The sequence below is a fragment of the Carcharodon carcharias genome, chromosome 2, assembly GCF_017639515.1.
Source record: "Carcharodon carcharias isolate sCarCar2 chromosome 2, sCarCar2.pri, whole genome shotgun sequence".
In the NCBI taxonomy this organism is placed as follows: domain Eukaryota; kingdom Metazoa; phylum Chordata; class Chondrichthyes; order Lamniformes; family Lamnidae; genus Carcharodon; species Carcharodon carcharias.
Window position 1 is genome coordinate 9,070,235 of NC_054468.1, and position 20,953 is coordinate 9,091,187.

The 20,953-nt window shown below is 45.5% G+C and overlaps 1 protein-coding gene across 5 annotated transcripts in view; it reads right to left on the minus strand.

The window, feature by feature from the left end:
- The window catches only part of LOC121289917 (TRAF2 and NCK-interacting protein kinase-like), a 348,329-nt gene extending 333,231 nt beyond the window's left edge, over positions 1–15,098 (minus strand). For all 5 annotated transcript variants that reach the window (XM_041209918.1, XM_041209938.1, XM_041209930.1 and 2 more), the window contains exon 1: positions 14,991–15,098. In XM_041209918.1, coding sequence (XP_041065852.1) covers positions 14,991–15,026 — 36 coding nt within the window. In that variant the 5' untranslated portion in view covers positions 15,027–15,098. The remainder of the gene's footprint in view (positions 1–14,990) is intronic.
- Between the last annotated feature and the right edge of the window lie 5,855 nt (positions 15,099–20,953).

The following is a 20,953-nucleotide window of genomic DNA, read 5'->3' on the forward strand; positions in this document are numbered from 1 at the left end:
GTAGCACTGGGGCAAAACCAGCGGATAAAACATATGCCACAAGAACATGAGATAGGAGCAGGAGGAAACTACTCGATCCATCAAGCGGGCTCCACCAATCAATACGGCCTTGGCTGACCTTGAGGCTTCAACTACACTTTCCTGCCCGGTGTCCATGTGCCTTAATGTTGGGGAAGGGGTGGCGTAGTGGTATTGTCATCAGACTAATAATCCAGAGACTGAGGGTAATCCTCTGGGGACTTGGGTTCAAATCCCACCACGGCAGATGGTGGAATAGGAATTTAATTTTTAAAAACCTGGAATTAAAAGGCCAATGATGACAATGAAACCATTGTCCGTAAAAACCCATTTGATTCATTAATGCCCTTTGGGGAAGGAAATCTGCCATCCTCACCTGGTTTGGCCTACATGTGACTCCAGGCTCACAGGAATGGAATTGATTCTTAAATGCCCTCTGAAATGGCCTAGCAAGACACTCAGTTGTATCAAACCACTACAAAGTCTCAAAAAAAGGAATGAAACCAGACGGACACCCGGCATCGACCCAGAGACGACAACAGCAATCGCAGCCCTGTTGACCTGCAAAGCCCTCCTTACTAACATCTGGGGACATGTGCCAAAATTGGGAGAGCTGTCTCAGACTAGTCAAGCAACAGCCAGACATAGTCATCCTCATGGAATCATACCTTACATATAATGTCCCAGACACCACCATCACCATCCCTGGGTATGTCCTGTTCCACTGGCAGGACAGACCCAGCAGAGGTGGCAGCACAGTGGTATACAGTCAGGAGGGAGTTGCCCTGGGAGTCCTCAACATCAACTCCAGACCCCATGACGTCTCATGGCGTTAGGTCAAACATGGGCAAGGAAACCTCCTGCAGATTACCACATACCACCCTCCCTCAGCTGATGAATCAGTGCTCCTCCATGTTGAACACCACTTGGAGGAAGCACTGAGGGTGGTAAGGACACAGAATGTACTCTGGGTGGGGCACTTCAATGTCCACCACCAAAAATGGCCAGTAGTACCACTACTGACCAATGGCTGAGTCCTAAAGGACAAAGCTACGAGGCTGGGTCTGCAGCATTTGCTGAGGGAACCAAGAGGGAAAAACATACTTGACCTCATCCTCACCAACCTGCCTGCTGCAGATGCATCTGTCCATGACAGTATCAGTAGAAGTGACCACCACACAGTCATTGTGGAGATGAAGTCCCGCCTTCACATTGAGGATACTCTCCATCGCGTTGTATGGCACTACCATCACGCCCCTAGCCAAGCTATTCCAGTACAGCTACAACATTGACATCTACCAGCAATGTGGAAAATTGCCCAGGTATGTCCTGTACACAAAAAGCAAGACAAATCCAACCCAGCCAATTACTGCCCCATTAGTCTACTATCGATCATGAGTAAAGTAATGGAAGGGGTCATCAACAGTGCTATCAAGAGGCACTTGCTTAGCAATAACATGCTGACTGACCCTCCATTTGGGTTCCACCAAGGTCACTCAGCTCCTGACCTCATTACAGCCTTAGACCAAATATGGGCAAATGAGCTGAATTCCTGAGGGGAGGTGAGAGTGACTGCCCTTAACATCAAGGCAGCATTTGACCGAGTGTGGCATCAAGGAGCCCAAGCAAAACTGGAGTCAGTGGGAATCGGGGAATACTCTCTGCTGGTTGGAGTCATACCTAGCACAAAGGAAGATAGTTGGGGTTGTTTGAAATCAATCATCTCAATTCAGCTCTAGGACATCACTGCAGGAGTTCCTCAGGGTAGTGTCCTAGGCCCAACCATCTTCAGCTGCTTCATCAATGACCTTCCTTCCACTATAAGGTCAGAAGTGGGGATTTTCGCTGATGATTGCACAATGTTCAACACCATTCATGACTCCTCAAATACTGAAGCAGTCCAAGTCCAAATGCAGCAAGACCTGGACAATACACAGGCTTGGGCTGACAAGTGGCAAGTAACATTCGCATCACACATGTGTCAGGCAGACCATCTCCAACAAGAAAGAATCTAACTATCGCCCCTTGACATTCAATGGGCATTACCATCACTGAGTGCCCCACTATCAACATCCTAGGGGTTACCATTGACCATAAACTGAACTGACTAGCTATATAAATACTGTGGCTACAGGAATAGGTCAGAAGCTAGGAATCCTGTAGCAAGTAACTCACCTCCTGACTCCCCAAAGTCTGTCCACCATCTACAAGCACAAGTCAGGAGTGTGATGGAATACCCTCCACCTTGCCTGGACGAGTAAAGCTCCAACAACACTCAAGAAGGATGACACCATCTAGACAAAGCATCCCACTTGATTTGCACCTCATCAACCACCTTCAACATTCACTCGCTCCACCATTGACGCACAATGGCAGCAGCGTGAAACACCTACAAGATGCACTGCAGGAATTCACCAAGGTTCCTTAGCATTTTCCAAACCCGCGATCACTACCATCTAGAAGGACAAGGGCAGCAGATAGATGGGAGCACCACGATCTGCAAGTTCCCCATCAAGCCACAGACCACCCTGACTTGAAAACATATCACCGTTCCTTCAGTGTCACTGGATCAAAATCCTGGAACTCCCTCCCTAACAGCACTGTGGGTGTACCTACACCACAGGGACTGCAGCAGTTCAAGAAGGCAGCTCACCACCACCTTCTCAAGGGCAATTAGGGATGGGCAATAAATGCTGGCCTAGTCAGCAACCTCCACATCCCGTGAATGAATTTTTAAAAATATTCTCCGAGAGAGCAAAATTGGTCTATCTCAGCCTCAGACATATTCAACAATGGAGTATCCACAACCCTCTGTTGTGGAGAATTGCAAGGATTCACAGTCAAGAAATTTCTCCTCATCTCAGTCCTCAGTGACTGGCCCCTAGTCCTTGAGACTGTGCCTGGTGTAAATGGGACCATTCCTGCTTGATCCGCTGCTCTCTGTACCACATTCAGCTATTGAATTACTTCTGTTATATCTGGCGGAGTGGGGGGGGCGGTGGGATCTTTGAAATGTGTTTTTTCTCCTTTCCACGCAGTGCACCTTACTGATTTGGAAGGACGGACAGGCAGAGACCTGTTCCTGGATTCCACTGCTGCTCTTTAACAAGGAGAACAATTTTACACTCCTGTTCCACCCACAAATTCAAGATAAGCTTCAACGGAATACAGGAACTCCAACTACTGGGGACTTTGTCCACGTGGCTTCCACATTCCGAGGCACAAAGCCAATCACAGATATCAAATGACATTCTGTGACACGACTGGCTTCTTCCAAAGAACGATAAGACCATAAGACATAGGAATTAGGCCATTCGGCCCATCGAGTCTGCTCCACCATTCAATCATGGCTGATAAGTTTCTCAACCCCATTCTCCCGCCTTCTCCCCATAACCTTTGATCCCCTTACCAATCAAGAACCTATCTATCTCGGTCTTAAATACACTCAATGACCTGGCCTCCACAGCCTTCTGTGGCAATGAATTCCATAGATTCACTGCTCTCTGGCTAAAGAAGTATCTCTTCATCTCTGTTGTAAAGGGTCTTCCCTTTACTCTGAGGCTGTGCCCTCGGGTCCTAGTCTCTCCTACTAATGGAAACATCTTTCCCACATCCACTCTATCCAGACCTTTCAGTATTCTGTAAGTTTCAATCAGATCCCCCCTCATCCTTCTAAACTCCATCGAGTATAGACCCAGAGTCCTCAAACGTTCCTCATATGTTAAGCCGTGGAACCTGCTGCTGCCGGGTTTGGGGGGGGGGGGGGGCGGGGGGGGGGGTGGATGGCTGGAAAATTCCAGCCGGGGAATCCAGTGTGTTCCCCTGGTTGATCTCCCCCCCCCCGCCCCCCCAACCCTTGCAACCTCTGTAAAATTGAGCTCATCAAAGACTCAGCTGTCCACATCCTACCTCAGACCAAATGCCCCCATTCACTCCTATGTCCAGCTTTACATTGGCTTGATTTACATGAGCAATGTCTCGATTATAAATTCCCATCTTCATGTACAAATCCCTCCATTGCCTCAATCAACCTCCTTTTGTAACCCCTTCCAGCCTTACAATCCTCCAAGACCTCTAGACTCCTCCAATTCTGACCTTTTGCACATCCCCAATTTTAATCGCTCCGCCATTGTTGGCTGTGCCTTCAGCTGCCTGGTTCCTAAGCTCCGGAATTCCCTCCATAGACCTGACCATCTCTCTCTCCTCCTTAAAATCAGTCTTTAAAACCTAATCCTTCACCAAGCTTTTGGTCACCTGTCCTAATATCTCCCTATGTGCCTCGGTGCCAAATTCCATTTGATAATCGCTCCTGTGAAGCACCTTGGGATGTTTTACTGCATTAAAGGCACTATGTAAATTCAAGCGTTGTTGTACTTCTGGTTAATCACATTTGACATCACAAATGTCACCGAGATAGATAGGTTCTCGATTGGTAAGGGGATCAAAGGTTACGGGGAGAAGGCGGGAGAATGGGGTTGAGAAACTTATCAGCCATGATTGAATGGCGGAACAGACTTGATGGGCCGAATGGCCTAATTTCTGCTCCTATGTCCTATGGTCTAATGTGCAGTTTTTGGATGAAGTGCATTACAAGCTGGGGTATGTTTGGTCTAGGCTCCATCATAAAGTTATATATTCAACCCTTACTTTTATATTGTTTTTATAAATTATTATGTCTGCATTCATGATGGAATTTGGCTCGGTAAATTGATTGCACTATAGTTCCACTCTCCTGCCAGAGGTGATGCTGGAGTGTCTCCACATCTGGCATGGCAAAGTAGAGGTGTAATTAAAGATTGATAAATTTACATAATCAGCACCCATTTATCAATGTGAAGGTTAGAATTGACAATGGAAACATTGACAAGAAGTGTGTACAGACAGGATGTTTTTAATAAGTAAAGAAAAGAAAGAATTTGCATTTTTTACTCCACCTTTTATAACTTCATGGTGTCCCAAAGTGCCTTACAGCCAAGGAAGTATCTTTGAAGTATGCTCACTGTTGTAATATAAGATACACGCAGCCATAATACATGCAGCAATATTCCACAAACAACAATGTTATAATAACAGGATAATTTACTTTTAGTAGCATTAATTAAGGGATAAATATTGGTCCAGGACATTGGAGAGGACTCCCTGCTTATCATCAATATTGCGGTGTGGAATTTTTTGCATTCACCTGAGAGGACAGTTTAACATCTGTACCTATATTTATTAAAGGAACCTTTTTGTAACCTCAACACCCAGTGATTGCTTAATCCAGTTTCTGGAAGACTGTTTTAAATTAATTTATGGGATGTGGGTGTCACAGTCTAGGCCAGCATTTATTACCCATCTCTAATTGCCCTTGAGAAGGTGATGGTGAGCTGCCTTCTTGAACCGCTGCAGTCCATGTGGTGCAGGTCCACCCACAGTGCTGTTAGGGAGGGAGTTCTAGGATTTTGACCCAGCGACAGTGAAGGAACGGTGATATATTTCCAAGTCACGATGGTGAGTCACTTGGAGGGGATCTTCCAGGTGGTGTTTCCATCTATCTGCTGCCCTTGTCCTTTTAGATAGTAGTGGTTGTGGGTTTGGAAGGTGCTGTCGAAGGAGCCTTCCTGAATTTCCAATAAATCTCTGAAAATTCATCTTCTAAATATTTCACCTGGAAGTATTTGATGCACAATTTCCTTTTTTCTTGGCAACTAAAATGTCAGTGATCAGCATTTAATATACTTATGTCAGCTTGCAAATTTAAATTCAATTTAAATTCTGGAAGCAAAAAGTTGGTGTTTGTAAATGTGACTGTGCAGCTTTTGAACTGTCATAAAATTTCATCCTGTTCACTGATCTCCTTAAAGGAAGGAAACCTGAATCCTTACCCAGTCTGGGCCTGTACATAACTCCAGTTCCAAACCAATGTGCTCATCGTTTATTGCCCATCTCTAATTGCCCTTATTCAGAGGACATTTAAGGGTCAACCACATTGCTGTGACTTCCATGTAGACCTGACCAGGTAAGGACATTTGTGAACTGGATGGCTTTTTATGACAATCAACAATGGTTTTGTAGTCATCATCAGATTTTTAATTCCAGATTTTTATTGAATTCAAACCCAGAGCCCCAAAGCCTTACCCTGGGTCCCTGGAATACTAGTCCAGTGATAATACCACTACACCACCAGTTCCCTTAACTGCCCTCTGAAGTTATTGAGCACTTGGTTGTATTAAACCTCAGACAACTCAGGTGGGCAGTAAATGCCAGCCATGTTAGCGATTCCCATGTCCAAAAATATCTAAAAAAAAATTATACGTTTTGCCACAGCATGAGGACATTTCTTTATCAAGTTTATTTTGTGCTTCGTAATTGATTTATGACTACTTTAATGTTCAAGTTATGTACATACTGACTTTTCTGAAGAGTATCTCTTATTTAATCTGAGTGCATGTTTGATATTTGCCAAGTTGAGAAAAGAAAATACAAGGCAGCCTCTTTTTGCCCTTTGCTTGTTGGCTTCTTGCTGGGGGAATGGGTGCATGAAAGTTTGGGATGGCACCACTGAGTACCTGGCCCAAGGAATTGAAAGATTGACACAGGTGAGAAAGGCCATCTCGATCAACCTTGTTCATCCAGAAAGACTAGACCATCTAGCTGTTCCTGATTCCCAGAATATTCACCTCTGCAAGCCTAGTCGGAGTCGGTTCCACATTTTGTTAGAAGCGAAAGCTTACCAAATTAATGACAGGAATGGGTCGGTTGTCTTACGAAGAAAGATTACATGGGCTAGGCTTGTAGCCGCTGGAGTTTAGAAGAATAAGAGGTGACTTGATTAAAACATGTAAGATCCTGAGGGGTCTTGGCAGGGTGGATGTGGAGAGGATGTTTCCTCTCGTGGAAGAATCTAGAACTAGGGGTCACTGTTTACAAATAAGGGGTCGCTCATTCAAAATGGAGATGAGGTGAAATTTTTTTCTCTCAGAGGGTTGTGAGTCTCTGGAACTCTCTTCCTGTAAAGGTGGTGGAAACAGATTCTTTGAATATTTTTAAGGCAGAGGTGGATAGATTCTTGGTCAGGAAGGGAGCGATATGTTATTGGGGGTTGGCAGGATGCAGATTTGAGGTTACTATCAGATCAGCCATGATCTTATTAAGTGGCGGAGCAGGCTCGAGGGGCTGAATGTTTGTATATTGACCGTACTGTGGGGTAAAGTAAAAAGGGTAAAACAGAAGATATTTGATGAGCTGCATGTTATACACCCCTGACTGATTTTAATTTCCATTTGTCCATTTTACACTATTGCTAAAACCCTTCTGTGTGAAGCAGCATTTCCTGATGTCAATCCCAGATTTCCATTTGGGTCTGACTTGAACTTTTGTCCTCTCCCCTCTCTGAAATTGGGTTCTGGGTTTGCTACACTCCATCCAACTCCCCTCACATTCAAATAAACAAAAGCAAAATACTGCAGATGCTAGAAATCTGAAATAAAGACAAAACACGCTGGAAATAATCAGTAGGCCTGTCAGCACCTGTCAACAGAGAAAGAGATAACGTTTTGAGTCGAGTACAACTCTTGTTCAGAGCTGAAGAAAGGTAGAAATGTGATGGATTTTATGCCATTGAAAGGGGCAGGGAGGGGCAGGAAGAACAAAAGGGAAGGTCTAGGATAGGGTAGAGGGAGGGAGAGATTGACATAGATGTCATGGGACAAAAAGCAAAGAGAGTGATTATGGTTGTAGAAAAGAAACAAAGCATTGGTCCAGAGTGAGTGTGAATGGCAGAATGATGAACAGCTCTGTCCGAAAGCAAAAGCGTGAAAAACAAGATTCTGCCTGGCATATGGCAAAAAAAAGGTAATAAAAATGGGGGACAGAGTTCATGGTCTAACGTTGTTGAACTCAATGTTGAGTACAGAAGGCTGTAAAGTGCCTAATCGGAAGATGAGGTGCTGTTCCTCCTGCTTTACTGGAACATTGCAGCAGGCTGAAGACAAGAAGCATAAGCACCAGAGCAGGGTGGTGTGTTAAAATGGCAAGTGACTAGAAGCCCAGGGTCATGGCTGCAGACTGGTCACCACTTTGCAAATTGCCTTCACCCAATCTGCATTTGATCTCCTCGGCGTAGATGGAGGATATTATAATTTGCTATTCATTCAATGAGCAAAGGAGGAATCTGGAGCCCATTTTTCCTTAACATAAGTTTATTCACAAAGCCCAGAGAACACAGACACACGTTCCCTTTTCCACCCACCACACAGGTGGAAACCGGTTCTTATATGTACTTAAGAATAATGCCCTAACCTTTCCCCAATTAGTAACAGCTGATCTCACTTAAAACTAGAGCACACACTTCATTGTGACAGGATTTCAACATCAACAGAGAAGACCACATCGTGAACAGCGAACCTGGTCGACTGAATTGAAAGAAGGACAAGTAACTCACTGTTTCACCTGGAAGGAGTGTTTAGGGCCCTGGCCGTTGAGGAGAGAGGAGGTAAAGGGGCAGGTGTTACTGCTCCTGTGCTTTCCTGTGAAGGTGCCGGGGAAGGGGATGAGGTGTTGGGGATGATGGAGGAGTGGACCAGGGTTTTGCAGAGGGAACGGTCCCTTTGGAATGTTGACAGGGGAGAGGAGGGGAAGACATGTTTTGTGGTGACATCATGCTGAAGGGGGAAGGAAAGGCAGAGGATGATCAGTCGGATGCCAAGGCTGGTGAGAACAAGGGGATTGCTGTCACAGGTCTGGGAGGGAGGGGAAGTGTTGGGAGCTGAAGTATGGGAAATGGGTTGGACACGATTGAGGGCCATGTTAACCACAGCGGTTGAGGTGTGGGTGGGGTGGACTCCTTGATTGAGGAAAAAGGAAGACACGTCAGAAGCGCTGTTGTGGAAGGTTGAATCACCAGGACAGATGTGACAGAGACAGAGAAAGCGGGAGAATGAAATGGAGTCCATTCAGGAGGAAGGATCTGCAGAAGTGGGAGTCAGTGGACTTGAAGTAAATATTAGCAGGCAGTTTATCTCTGGAAACGGAGGTAGAGAAGTCAAGGAAGGCTGGTGTCAGAGATGGGCTGTGAGAAACTGAGAGAAAGATGGAAATTGGAAGTAAAGTTGGTGAAGTTTTCCAATTCTGGGAAGAAGGGGAAATAGCACCAATACAGTCATCAACCTTGTAGGAAGAGAATTGGTGGAGGGGGCCTGAGTAGGACTGGAAAAAGGACATTCACCTCCCATTCATCTCCCTTGAAAGACAGAGAGCCCAGGGATTAGATTTTCAACTGGATGTCTAAATGTAAATTGCTGTTATGGATCACAACTGCCGCTTACAGGAACTCCCGATTGTCCTTTCTTTTGACTGCAAAATACTGAATTCTCCGCCTGTCATTTCTCATAATCATGTTAATGAAGAGAAAATTGTGAGTCATAAATGTCAGCTGTGGTTCAGTGGGTAGCACTCCTGCCTCTGAGTCAGAAGATTGTAGACTACAATGCCACTCCATCGACCTGAACACAACATTGAGGCTGACACGGCCGGTGTGTAGCACTGAAGGAATGCTGCACTGTTAGACGTACTGTCTTTCAGATGAGTCAATGAAACATTTGCTCCCTCAGGCAGCTGATTACAGGTTCCATAGCACTATTTCAGTAAAGCAGGGCAGTTCTGCCCAAGATTCCAGGCAATACTTATCCCTCAACCAATATCACCATGAACAGACTGTGTGGTCATTAGTCACATTGTTGTCTGTGGTAGCTTTTGCTGCTGTATGCAAATTGACAGCTGTGTTTCCTACATTAAAACAGCGACTACGCTTCAAACATACTTCATTGTCTGTAAAACACTCTGGGATGCCCTGAAAGGTACTATAGAAACTTAAGTCTATTATCTTTCAAATGATAGCTGCAGAGCGTTAAACTCAAATTTCTGATCGTGGCCCTCTGTGCAGTAAGAATGTTTCCTCATCATCCCGATATTCCTCCTGCCCTATAACTGTTCTCCAGACTGAGGGATGTACGTTCCTCTAATCTAGACTTGTGTGCCCCAATCTGCATTCTCTCTAGTCCATGGCTGTCTGTTTTCAATCACTTTACAGAGAGTTGGGCCTATGGAACCAGTCAGAAGAGAGAGAGAGCAGTCAGTGGTTGGAAGATAGAGGGCAGCCGGGGGTTTGTCAGGGGAGGGAGGTCAGGGCAAGGGCCCAGATTTTCATGGCTGAGATTGGTGCAGGGGGGTGGGGGTTGAGAATTTCCCTGACCCGGAGACTCCATCTCTGTCCTGCAAGAGCTCACTTGCCCTATTTTTGTGTTGGGGAAGTGGGCGTGTGTTGGAGACTGGCCAGGGGCAAAAATAGGCCCAGAGGCAGAAGCAGGCCATCGCTGATGTCGCACAGCTTCGAGGTCTCTTTGCAGATGAGAACGTTGGTAGCTCAAAGCAATAAAGAAAACATTGCAGATCAGTCCCCCACTGCCACCCCCAGAGCCTTCATCCCCCCAAACCCATCCTTAACCCCCTTACCCGCTTTCATCCCCTCACCCCCTTCAGCCCCATGCCCACCCTCAATCCCCTCATGCACTCGAGTGTTCACTTTTGGCCCAATAATAATATGTTGCAATTCCTTCAAATGCCCATAGAACTGTCAACATTTAAGAAAAAAACATTAGCTGAATAAGCCATTGGTGAAAAAGACAGTCTCCCATCCAAAACCCTGCCAGCTCTGACTATGGGTGTCACAGATACACCTCAGATTGCTGCATTTCTGAATAAACTGTGGAGAAGAAAACACTCTTCTGCCTCCAGGTCACAGGTCACGGCCTCACACATCAGAGGCCAATCATGAGGCCTTCCCAATTGGGACTGCCTCCATGATCGGCGAATCTGAACTGGCCATCTTTAAAACATGCTACCAGCCTTAAACAGCGGACAGCCAAGGCTCACAGCCTGGCCTATTTCCCGTGCGGTGAAACTGGGAATGGAGGCGGCACCTCTGGATCGGGGGGACGGCCGGCATTTTTCCCAGCCCCGCCCCCATTTCGGTCCCCGTTGGGACCATGAAAATCCAGCCCAAGGTGATGAGTGGAGTAACCCAAGGATCAACGCTGGGCACTGGCACCGTCTGTATCTGGCACTCCAAAGCGCAAAGCAGGCAGATTTGCAGATGATTATTAATTGGAGCAGGCTGAGTTGAGGGAAGTTCAGAGACAGTGCCAAACTGGAAGGGAAGCAGCCAAGGCATTGCATAATGCCGTGAAATTCAGCACACCACTGACAGGTGACAGTTAATAATGGTAATTTATTGAAAGCAAAATGAGCAGCCTAGATATTAGTCATCATCATCATTCCTTCCGCATCGTTGAGCTATATAAAGTAATAACCAACCAATGCGGGCACTTCCAGCCTCGATATTTTTTACTAAATGTTTCAGCTTCAAATGAGATATTAAACTTCCCCATTATCACAGAATCACAGAATCACAGTGCAGAAGAGGACATTCAGCCCATTGAGTCTGCACCGACACATGAGAAACACACAACCTACCTACCTAATCCCATTTACCAGCACTTGGCCCATAGCCTTGAACGTTATGATGTGCCAAGTGCTCATCCAGGTACTTTTTAAAGGATGTGAAGCAACCCGCCTCCACCACCCTCCCAGGCAGCGCATTCCAGACCGTCACCACCCTCTGGGTAAAAAAGTTTTTCCTCACATCCCCCTAAACCTCCTGCCCCTCACCTTCAACTTGTGTCCCCTTGTGACTGACCCTTCAACTAAGGGGAACAGCTGCTCCCTATTCACCCTGTCCATGTCCCTCATAATCTTGTACACCTCGATCAGGTCACCCCTCAGTCTTCTCTGCTGCAGCGAAAACAACCCAAGTCTATCCAACCTCTCTTCATAATTTAAATGTTTCATCCCAGGCAACATCCTGGTGAATCTCCTCTGCACCCCCTCCAGTGCAATCACATCCTTCCTAAAATGTGGCGACTAGAACTGCACACAGTACTCCAGCTGTGGCCTCACCAAGGTTCTATACAACTTCGGCATGACCTCCCTACTTTTGTAATCTATGCCTCGATTGATAAAGGCAAGTGTCCCATATGCCTTTTTCACCACCCCACTAACATGCCCCTCTGCCTTCAGAGATCTATGGACACACACGCCAAGGTCCCTTTGTTCCTCAGGACTTCCTAATGTCATGCCGTTCATTGAATACTTCCATGTCAAATTACTTCTTCCAAAGTGTATCACCTCACACTTTTCAGGGTTAACTTCCATCTGCCACTTTTCTGCCCATTTGACCATCCTGTCTATATCTTCCTGTAGCCCAAGACACTCAACCTCACTGTTAACCACCCGGCCAATCTTTGTGTCATTCGTAAACTTACTAATCCTACCCCCCACATAGTCATCTACGTCATTTATATAAATGACAAATATTAGGGGACTGAGCACAGATCCCTGTGGTACGCCACTGGACACTGGCTTCCAGTCACTAAAGCATCCTTCTGTCATCACCCTCTGCCTCCTACAACTAAGCCAATTTTGAATCCACCTTATCAAATTACCCTGTATTCCATGTGCATTTGCCTTCTTTATAAATCTCCCAAGTGGGACCTTGTCAAAGGTTTTGCTGAAATCCATATAAACTACATCAACTGCACTACCCTCATCTACACACCTGGTCACCTCCTCAAAACATTCAATCACATTTGTTAGGCATGACCTCCCTCTGACAAAGCCATGCTGACTATCCCTGATCAAACCTTGCCTCTCCAAGTGGAGATAGATTCTCTCCTTCAGAAGTTTCTCCAATAGTTTCCCTACCACTGACGTGAGACTCACTGGCCTGTAGTTCCCTGGCTTATCTCTACAACCCTTCTTAAATAGCAGAACCACATTAGCTGTTCTCCAGTCCTCTGGCACCTCCCCCGAGGCCAGAGAGGAATTAAAAATTTGCGTCAGAGCCCCTGCGATCTCCTCCCTTGCCTCCCTCAGCAGTCTGGGACACAAATCATCCGGACCTGGAGATTTGACCACTTTTAAGCCTTTATGCAGACATAAAAGATCCCATGAATACTGTTTCGAAGAAATGCAGGCGAGTTCTGGTCAATATTTATCCCTCAACCAACATCACAAACAATATATCACCTGTTCATTATCACATTGCTGTTTGTGGGAGCTTGCTGTGTGCAAATTGGCTGTCAAGTTTCATACTAGGGAGTTCTTTCTGCTGCTAAACAGATGTCCAGCTGGATGTGTTTAAGAGCAAGCGTTAGGGAGGGAGCTCCAGGATTTTGACCCAGCGACAGTGAAGGAACGGCGATATATTTCCAAGTCAGGATGGTGAGTGACTTGGAGGGGAACTTCCATGTGGTGGTGTTGCTATCTGCTGCCCTTGTCCTTCTAGAAAATAGCGGTTTTGGGTTTGTAGGGTGCTGCCTAAGCAAGCTTGGTGAGCTCTTAGGTCTCCTACAACGTTTTCCTACATTTTCAGGACGTGGGCATCGTTAATAATGACACCATTTGTTGCCCACCCCCAGATGCCATGAGATTTCTTGACGCAACCCGAGTGGTTGATTAGGTTTAGAGTCAACCATGTTGGTGTGGGTCGCGAACCATACATCGACCCGGCCTGATCAGGATGGCAGCTTTCTTTCCTTTAAGCGACATTGGTGGACCGGTTAGGTTTTTATGACAATCTGACTAGCTTGGTGGTCACTTTAACCCAGAGCGGACATTTTTCTTTTAATTCGCCAAGTTGATCAAAGTATTCAAACAGCTGTGGTGAGAGTCGAGCTGAGCATCACTGGGGGGGGGGGGGAGCAGTAACACAACCATTACACTACGGTTTGGCCACACATTGAGGGATGATGAGCGCAGCTTTGCTTTAATGCATCGGGTTATTTTCTGGAGCATCACGTGCTGCTAAATGGAGTAAATGAGAGGGACTGAACAACTGGATTGCACCTGCCCGAAATCGAATCAGTGCTGTGCGATGCAGGAGAATGCTAATTACACAGGGAAGGATAGGAATTTGCTAGCAGCTTGTGAAAATGCCAACCATTACATTCCTTGAGATAAAGCCCACAGTGAGATCAGTTACCATCTCTCAGACAAATAGCGCAACCAAGGAAAAACTGTGAAGCCCTAGATCTGTGTTCAATTAGTTATCGTCTAATGCTTGAGGCTGTTACAACATTTATAAGGACACTTTTAAAATTTATTCATGGAATGTGGGCATCGCTGGCACGGTTGGTATTTATTGCCCTATCCCTTGAGAAAGTGGTGCCTAGTCACCCTCTTGAACTGCTGCAGTCCATGTAGTGAAGGCGCTCCCACGGTGTGCTGCTGGATCGGGACCAGAGGCCACTTAGGGAAGGTGGATCCCTGGGCAAACGTGTATTTTACCGTCAATTTTTTAAGGAAATGTTGTTATTATTACCTTTAAAAAGAAATCCTGCTTTTAAATTCTAAACCCCCTGTTAAATACAACCAACCTGTTATTGGATGCAGGCAAATTTCACCTGCAACTAACAGTAAACGAATGAAAAAACAAAAATTAAAAATACCTGGAGAAACTCAGCAGGTCTGGCAGCATCTGCAGAGAGGGACACAGTTAACGTTTCGAGTCCTTATGACTCTTCAACAGAACAGTGAATGAATGACTCATTTGCAACATCTTCAGGTTTAAATATTGTAAAAAAAAAAGCTTTCCTTCCTTGAACAAGTAAAGCTCTTGGCATTGACCACAGGGGTTCTTTTGGCTTTTTTTTTTTACAGGTTAATTGGTTTATTTAGAAGCCAATGTGAATGAGCCTGGTGTCCACCACCAGCCTTGGTAACTGTGGTTGTGCCCAGCGAACACTCTCAGCACCACTCCATGTGCCTTCCCCTAGGTGAGAAAATTAACCCACTCTGTGCTCAACATGTGACAATCACCCACTGCTCCAACCTGCCAGCTCACTCCAGGCGCTCACCTCCAGCCGCTTACTCACCCGACGCACACTGCCAATGGTTGTTCCACACTTCATTGCAAATCACACAAACTGGTTGCCCACTCTCGCAGCTCCCTACTGAAGGATTTCGGTTATGGGAAGTGATGGTGCTTCTGCTCAACCTGATTACTCAGCAACTCAGCCGCTCGAAATTCCACAAAGGTCCTGCGTAAAACAAAATAACTGAAACGTTACCTATTTTTTCGCCATCATTTCAGGGTTTCCCACCATGTCACCTTTTGCCACCCAACCATGCCCATGTAGCTCATGCCTAAGCTAGGCCTGGCAGGGAGTTCCAGGATTTCCCGGGGGAGGGGAACATGCCCAAATTTTCCAGCTCCTTATCTCTACCCAGCAATGCCGACCACAAGAGAGGACAGTATTGAACTCAGTGGTGACGCCCCCCCATGTAGAATTGCTTTCTTACATTCTGCTGAGGAATTACTGCTGGCTGGAGGCTACAGTAATGTAGTGTCAGCCTAGTAATTCAAGTGGCCTGGACGAATGAGCGTGATTTCAAATCCCACAATAGCTGGTGGGAAAGTTAACTTCAATTATCCAGAGTGGAAAGCTAGTCTCATCAATTAAAGTAACCGCGAAACTAGTGGGATTGTTGTAAAAGCCCAGTCGGTTCACTAAATGTCCTTTAGGGAAGGAAATCCTCTGTCCTCACCCAGTCTGGCCTAAACGTGACTCCTGACCCACCAATGAGTTGACTTTCACCTGCCCTCGGTTGTGCAGGAAGATGCCTCATCACCACCTTCTCAAGGACAATGAGGGATGGACAATAACGCTGGCTTTGTCAGCGATGATTATATTCTGTGAATGAACAAAATCTCCAATGCAGTTTGTTTAAAATCTGCCACTGTGGACAAGTGCAAAAGGTTGAGGAGTTTCAAGTGCAGATCGCATCCAGCTCAAATCGACTTTCCACAAGTTTTTGGGCAGGTTTTTCCAAAAAAAATATGAGAAGCTGGACCTGCCCACACAGCCCAATCAGATTAATCACGATAGCATTAAGGAAGGTCTTCAGATTTTTAGGCACAGGGACACTAACAGGCTTTTAAATATTTAAAAAATAAATCCATTTACTAAGAAACTGACCAGTGCTGTTGGATGGTTCTGTATGGTCTATTAAAGTCATTTGGAATGATTTAAAACTGGGTTCCTCACAGGCAGTGGGCTAGATAATCTGACTATAAATGCTTATTTTTCACAATAGCCCCATTTTCAACTTCATTAATAAAACTGCACCAGGTTTCACCACTCAAAATATGTTCAGGAATATTTTTAAATGCAGTTATTTTTAAAAAAAAATATGGCATTCTAAAAGGTTGCCTGATTGCGCTGGTGTACGATGGGTGTTACGCTTGGTGATATACAAAAGAGTTTGAACGGACGCTTGAGTGAATAAAACACTTCTGTAAAACCAGAGTCATCTTGGGAGCAACTTGTGCTCAGATCACTGAGGGTGTCCCGAGCAGAAGTAGACGCTTCTGCACTCAGCTGCGCAAAGTTCTCAGGGAAGTGTAAACAAGCGAGGAGGAAAAGAGAGGGCAAAGTTTATAAAGAGTCAAAAAACTCTTTAATTTCAATGTCGGTCTCCATTGCTATCTATTCTGAGCCGTTAAATGCCATGGCAGCCTTATCATTAATTTAATTGGCCAAACATCCATCCCTCACCTCTCTTATTGTTTTTCTCTAGTCCTGTTCTGAATACAAGCATTTATGCCAAGCTACAGTTCATAGCCTAGCCCCTGCCAACCCTATCCTGTTGGCTATTCAGCTGCAGAAACTATATCAAAACCAACCCTCATCCAGTATTCACCCCGAGACCTTCATAAGCTCATGTTGCCCAGCAACAGGAAGAGGAGAAATAAAGAGCAGGAACCCTGGCTAATTTAAATCAGAACAATCATAGAGCTGGTGTTGAAAACAAAATACTGCAGATGCTGGAAATCTGAAATAAAAACAGAAAATGCTGGAAAAACTCAGCGGGTCTGGCAGCATCTGTGGAGAGGGAAACGAGTTCATATGACTCATCTCCAGAGCTAAACAGAAATAGAAATTGATAGATTTTATACTGTTTAAGAGGGGGTGCAGCAGGTGGAACGAGATAGAAGGTCAGGGAAAGGTGACAGCTAAGGAGAGGTTGACAAAGACGTCATGGACACAAGACAATGGGAGTGTTTATGGTTGTGGTAAAGATTAAAGAAGATGTTGATAGTGGCATAAAGGTAAGATAGTAGAATGTGTTATTAGCAGAACAAGGGTCAGTGCTCTGTGAAAGCGAAACTGAGCAACAAGTGACAGGTTGCCCTGTAGGTGAGGGTTGGGGAAAAAGGATCTTCAGAAATGAACAAATAAATGAAAGAATAAAATAAATTCTTTTAAAATTAAAAAAAAATAAAAATTGGATTAAAAAAGGGGTGAGGATGGAGGAGAGAGTTCATGGTCTGAAGTTGTTGAACTCAATGTTAAATCCGGAAGGCTGTAAAGTGCCTTGTCGGAAGATGAGGTGCTGTTCCTCCAATTTGCATTGAGCTTCACTGGAACATTGCAGCAGACCAAGGACAGACATGTGGGCATGAGAGCAGGGTGGAGTGTTGAAATGGCAAGCGACAGGGAGGTCTGGGTCATGCTTGCGGACAAACCGAAGGTATTCCGCAAAGTAGTCACCCAGTCTGCGTTTAGTCTCCCAAAGTAGAGGAGACTGCATTGGGAGCAGCGAATGCAGTGGACTAAATTGAAGAAGGTGCAAGTGAAATGCTGCTTCACCTGGAAGGAGTGTTTGGGCCCTTGGACGGTGTGAGGGAGGAGGTAAAGGGGCAGGTGTTGCACCTTCTGCAATTGCATGGGAAGGTGCCGTGGGAGGGGGATGAGGTGTTGGGGGTGATGGAGGAGTGGACCAGGGTGTCATGGATGGAATGGTCCCTATGGAATGCTGACAGGGGGGTGGGGTGAGGGGAAGATGCGTTTGGTGGCTGCATCATGCTGGAGTTGAAGGAAATGGTGGAGGATGATCCTTTCAATGCAGAGGCTGGTAGAGTGAAAAATGAGGACAAGGGGAACCCTATCATGGTTCTGAGAGGGAGAGGAAGGGGTGAGGGCAGCAGTGCGGGAGATGGGTCAGACATGGTTGAGGGGCCTGTCAACCATATTGAGGGGGAAACCTCGGTTAAGGTAAAGGGAAGACATGTCAGAGGAACTGTTTTGGAAGGTGGCACCATCGGAACAGATGTGACGGAGGCGAAGGAACTGAGAGAATGGGATGGAGTCCTTACAGGAAGCGGGGTGTGAGGAGCTGTAGTCGAGAGCTGGTGTTGTTGCCCCTCTGAGCCAATGGGGAAGGCTTGTCAATCATTTCTATTGGATTGTTACATAACTTTAATTAAAAAACACAACTCCTGACAGGAGAGAAATGCTCTAGGACTGGGAGTTGCCTGTTTTGATAATTATCTGATGATTGATTAAGATATTCTTCATGACCAATTGACACTTTGCCTTTCCATATTGAGTATTGAGGATAATGTGGAGAGGTCTCCTGTGATAGGTAGATATGTTGCGTGATAGGGTACCGAGTTCCACAGGCTCACTGCCCAGTCTGGGCTAACTTAACCGATCTGAATCAGGCCTGTGAGGAGAGTGATAGGGTTGTTTTCAGCATCTGAGGTATGCCTGAAGTGGTAATAACTATGAAAAGCAGACTGTGTAGATAGACTCCAAAGCAAAATACTGTGGATCCTGAAAATCTGAAATCAAAGCAGGAAAAAAACCCAAATTCAGCCAGCCTGATTCACGGTATATTTCCAGCATTTAATATTTTTATTATCTAGATTGATAGGCAATTATCTGTCAATAATAACCAAGATTATAGATAATAATAATAGATAGATTGTGGGAAATATAGATCAATAGATAGAAGGATGGATGGACAAAGAGCTATAGATAAATTGATATAGACTGTGACCAATAGCTAGCCAGTGACTGAGATAAATAGGTATATAGAGAAACAGAGAAATGGACATATAGACAATTAAGCAGAGAGATAAGCCAAGTGAAAACAGATAACTAGACAAATGGGTAGCACTTTTCTTTACATAATGCCATTCATATATTTATAGAGTGTGGTTAGCGTTGTCAGGGTTTCAGGCAGCCTGGTTTGCAGAATCCACTTCACAAATGTGAAACTGGCTGGTAACACAGTACAGAAAGCTTAGAGGCAAGGCTGCTGTGGAGTGACACACTGAACATTTCACCAGCTGCCACTGACTTGGACAGTCACCAACAATTCCAGCCCTCACCAGCTCTGAGTGAGCGCCTGCCAAAAGCAAGTGGACTTAAGAAAATAAATGAAGGTCTAGCTGGCCACACCTGCTCGGACACAAAGGGATCTTGGGAATGATGAAAGCTCGAGGAAAGCCAGACCCCGTCTGTAGGAAGGTTGCCGACTTGATGCTGAATGGGAACTCCCCGGTGGTTGGTTTGGTCATTCGGACATGACTTGTGATGTGTACAAAGAGAGTGTCCATGAGAGACTGCACGTGGGCTGTGGGAGCTGATTAAATGAGTGGCCCTCAATATGAGGTAGTCACCAATAAATCCAATCAGGAATTCAGAAGCAACTTCTTTATCAGAGAGTGTGAGAATGTGGAACTCACTACCACAGGGAATTGCTGAAGTTGTTCAGGGAAGTGTTTGGGGGAGATGGTCGTGTAGTGGTGATGTTGCTGGGCTAGTAATCTAGAGGCCTGGACTAATGCTTTGAGGACATGGGTTTGAATCCCACCACAGCAGTTGGTGCAATTTAAATTTCATTAACAAATCCGGAATATAAAACTAGACCGTGACAGCTATCATTGATTGTCATAAAAACCCATTTGGTTCACTAATGTCCTTTAGGGAAGGAAATCTGCCACCCTTACCTGGTCTGGCCTATATGTGACTCCAGACCCACAGCAATGTGGTTGACTCTTAACCACCCTCTGAAATGGCCGAGCAACGCACTCAGTTCACAGGCAATTAGGGATGGGCAAAAATGCTGACCTTGTCAGTAATGTCCACATCCCATGACAATGTTTTTAAAAAGTGAACATTTAAAGGGAAGCTAGACAATATAGACAAGGGAATAGAGGGTATCACAGGATCATGGAAAGTTTACAACACAGAAGAGGTTCACTCTTCCCATTGTGACTGTGCTGAAGAAAAGAGCCGTCCAGCTAATCCCACCTTCAAGTGTTCGGTGCATAGTCCTGCAGGTTACAACACTTCAGGTGCACATCCAGGCACCTTTTAAATGAAGTGAGGGTTTCTGCCTCTATCACCCTCTCAGGCAGTGAGTTCCAGGCCCTTACTTCCCTCTGGGTGAAAAACAATTCCTCATCTCGCCTCTAACCCTTCTACCAATTACTTTAAATCTATGGCCCCTGGTCACTGACCTCCCTGCTAAGGTGCACAGGTCCTTCCCATCCACACTATCCAGATGTCTCACAAGCTTGTACAACCCACTCAAATCTCCCCTCAGCCACTGTTCCAAAGAGACAACCCCAGCCTATCCAAAAGGGTAATGACGATAGGTAAGATATGAAAGGAAAGGGAAAGGTTTGAATGGACATAAACATTAGCATGGACTGGTTGGGCTGAATGGCCTGTGCTCTATGAAATTTGGTGTACCAATTTAATTGTACATGGGCTTTGGAAAGAGATAACATTGACCCAAATGTTAATGGGGATTAAAGGATGAAGTTATTCAGGGGCTGGCACGTCAGTGGAGTTAAGGCTGCAGTCAGGTCGGCCAAGATCTTATTGAATAGCAGAGCAGGCTTGATGGGCTGAATGGCTTACTCATACTTGTGATTCTTATGATCCTATGGCCTTTGATCTTATGGGGACATGTTGCATTAGATTGGTTTGTATAGGAGATTGAGGGGTGACCTTTTTATTCTTCTATGGGACGTGAGTGC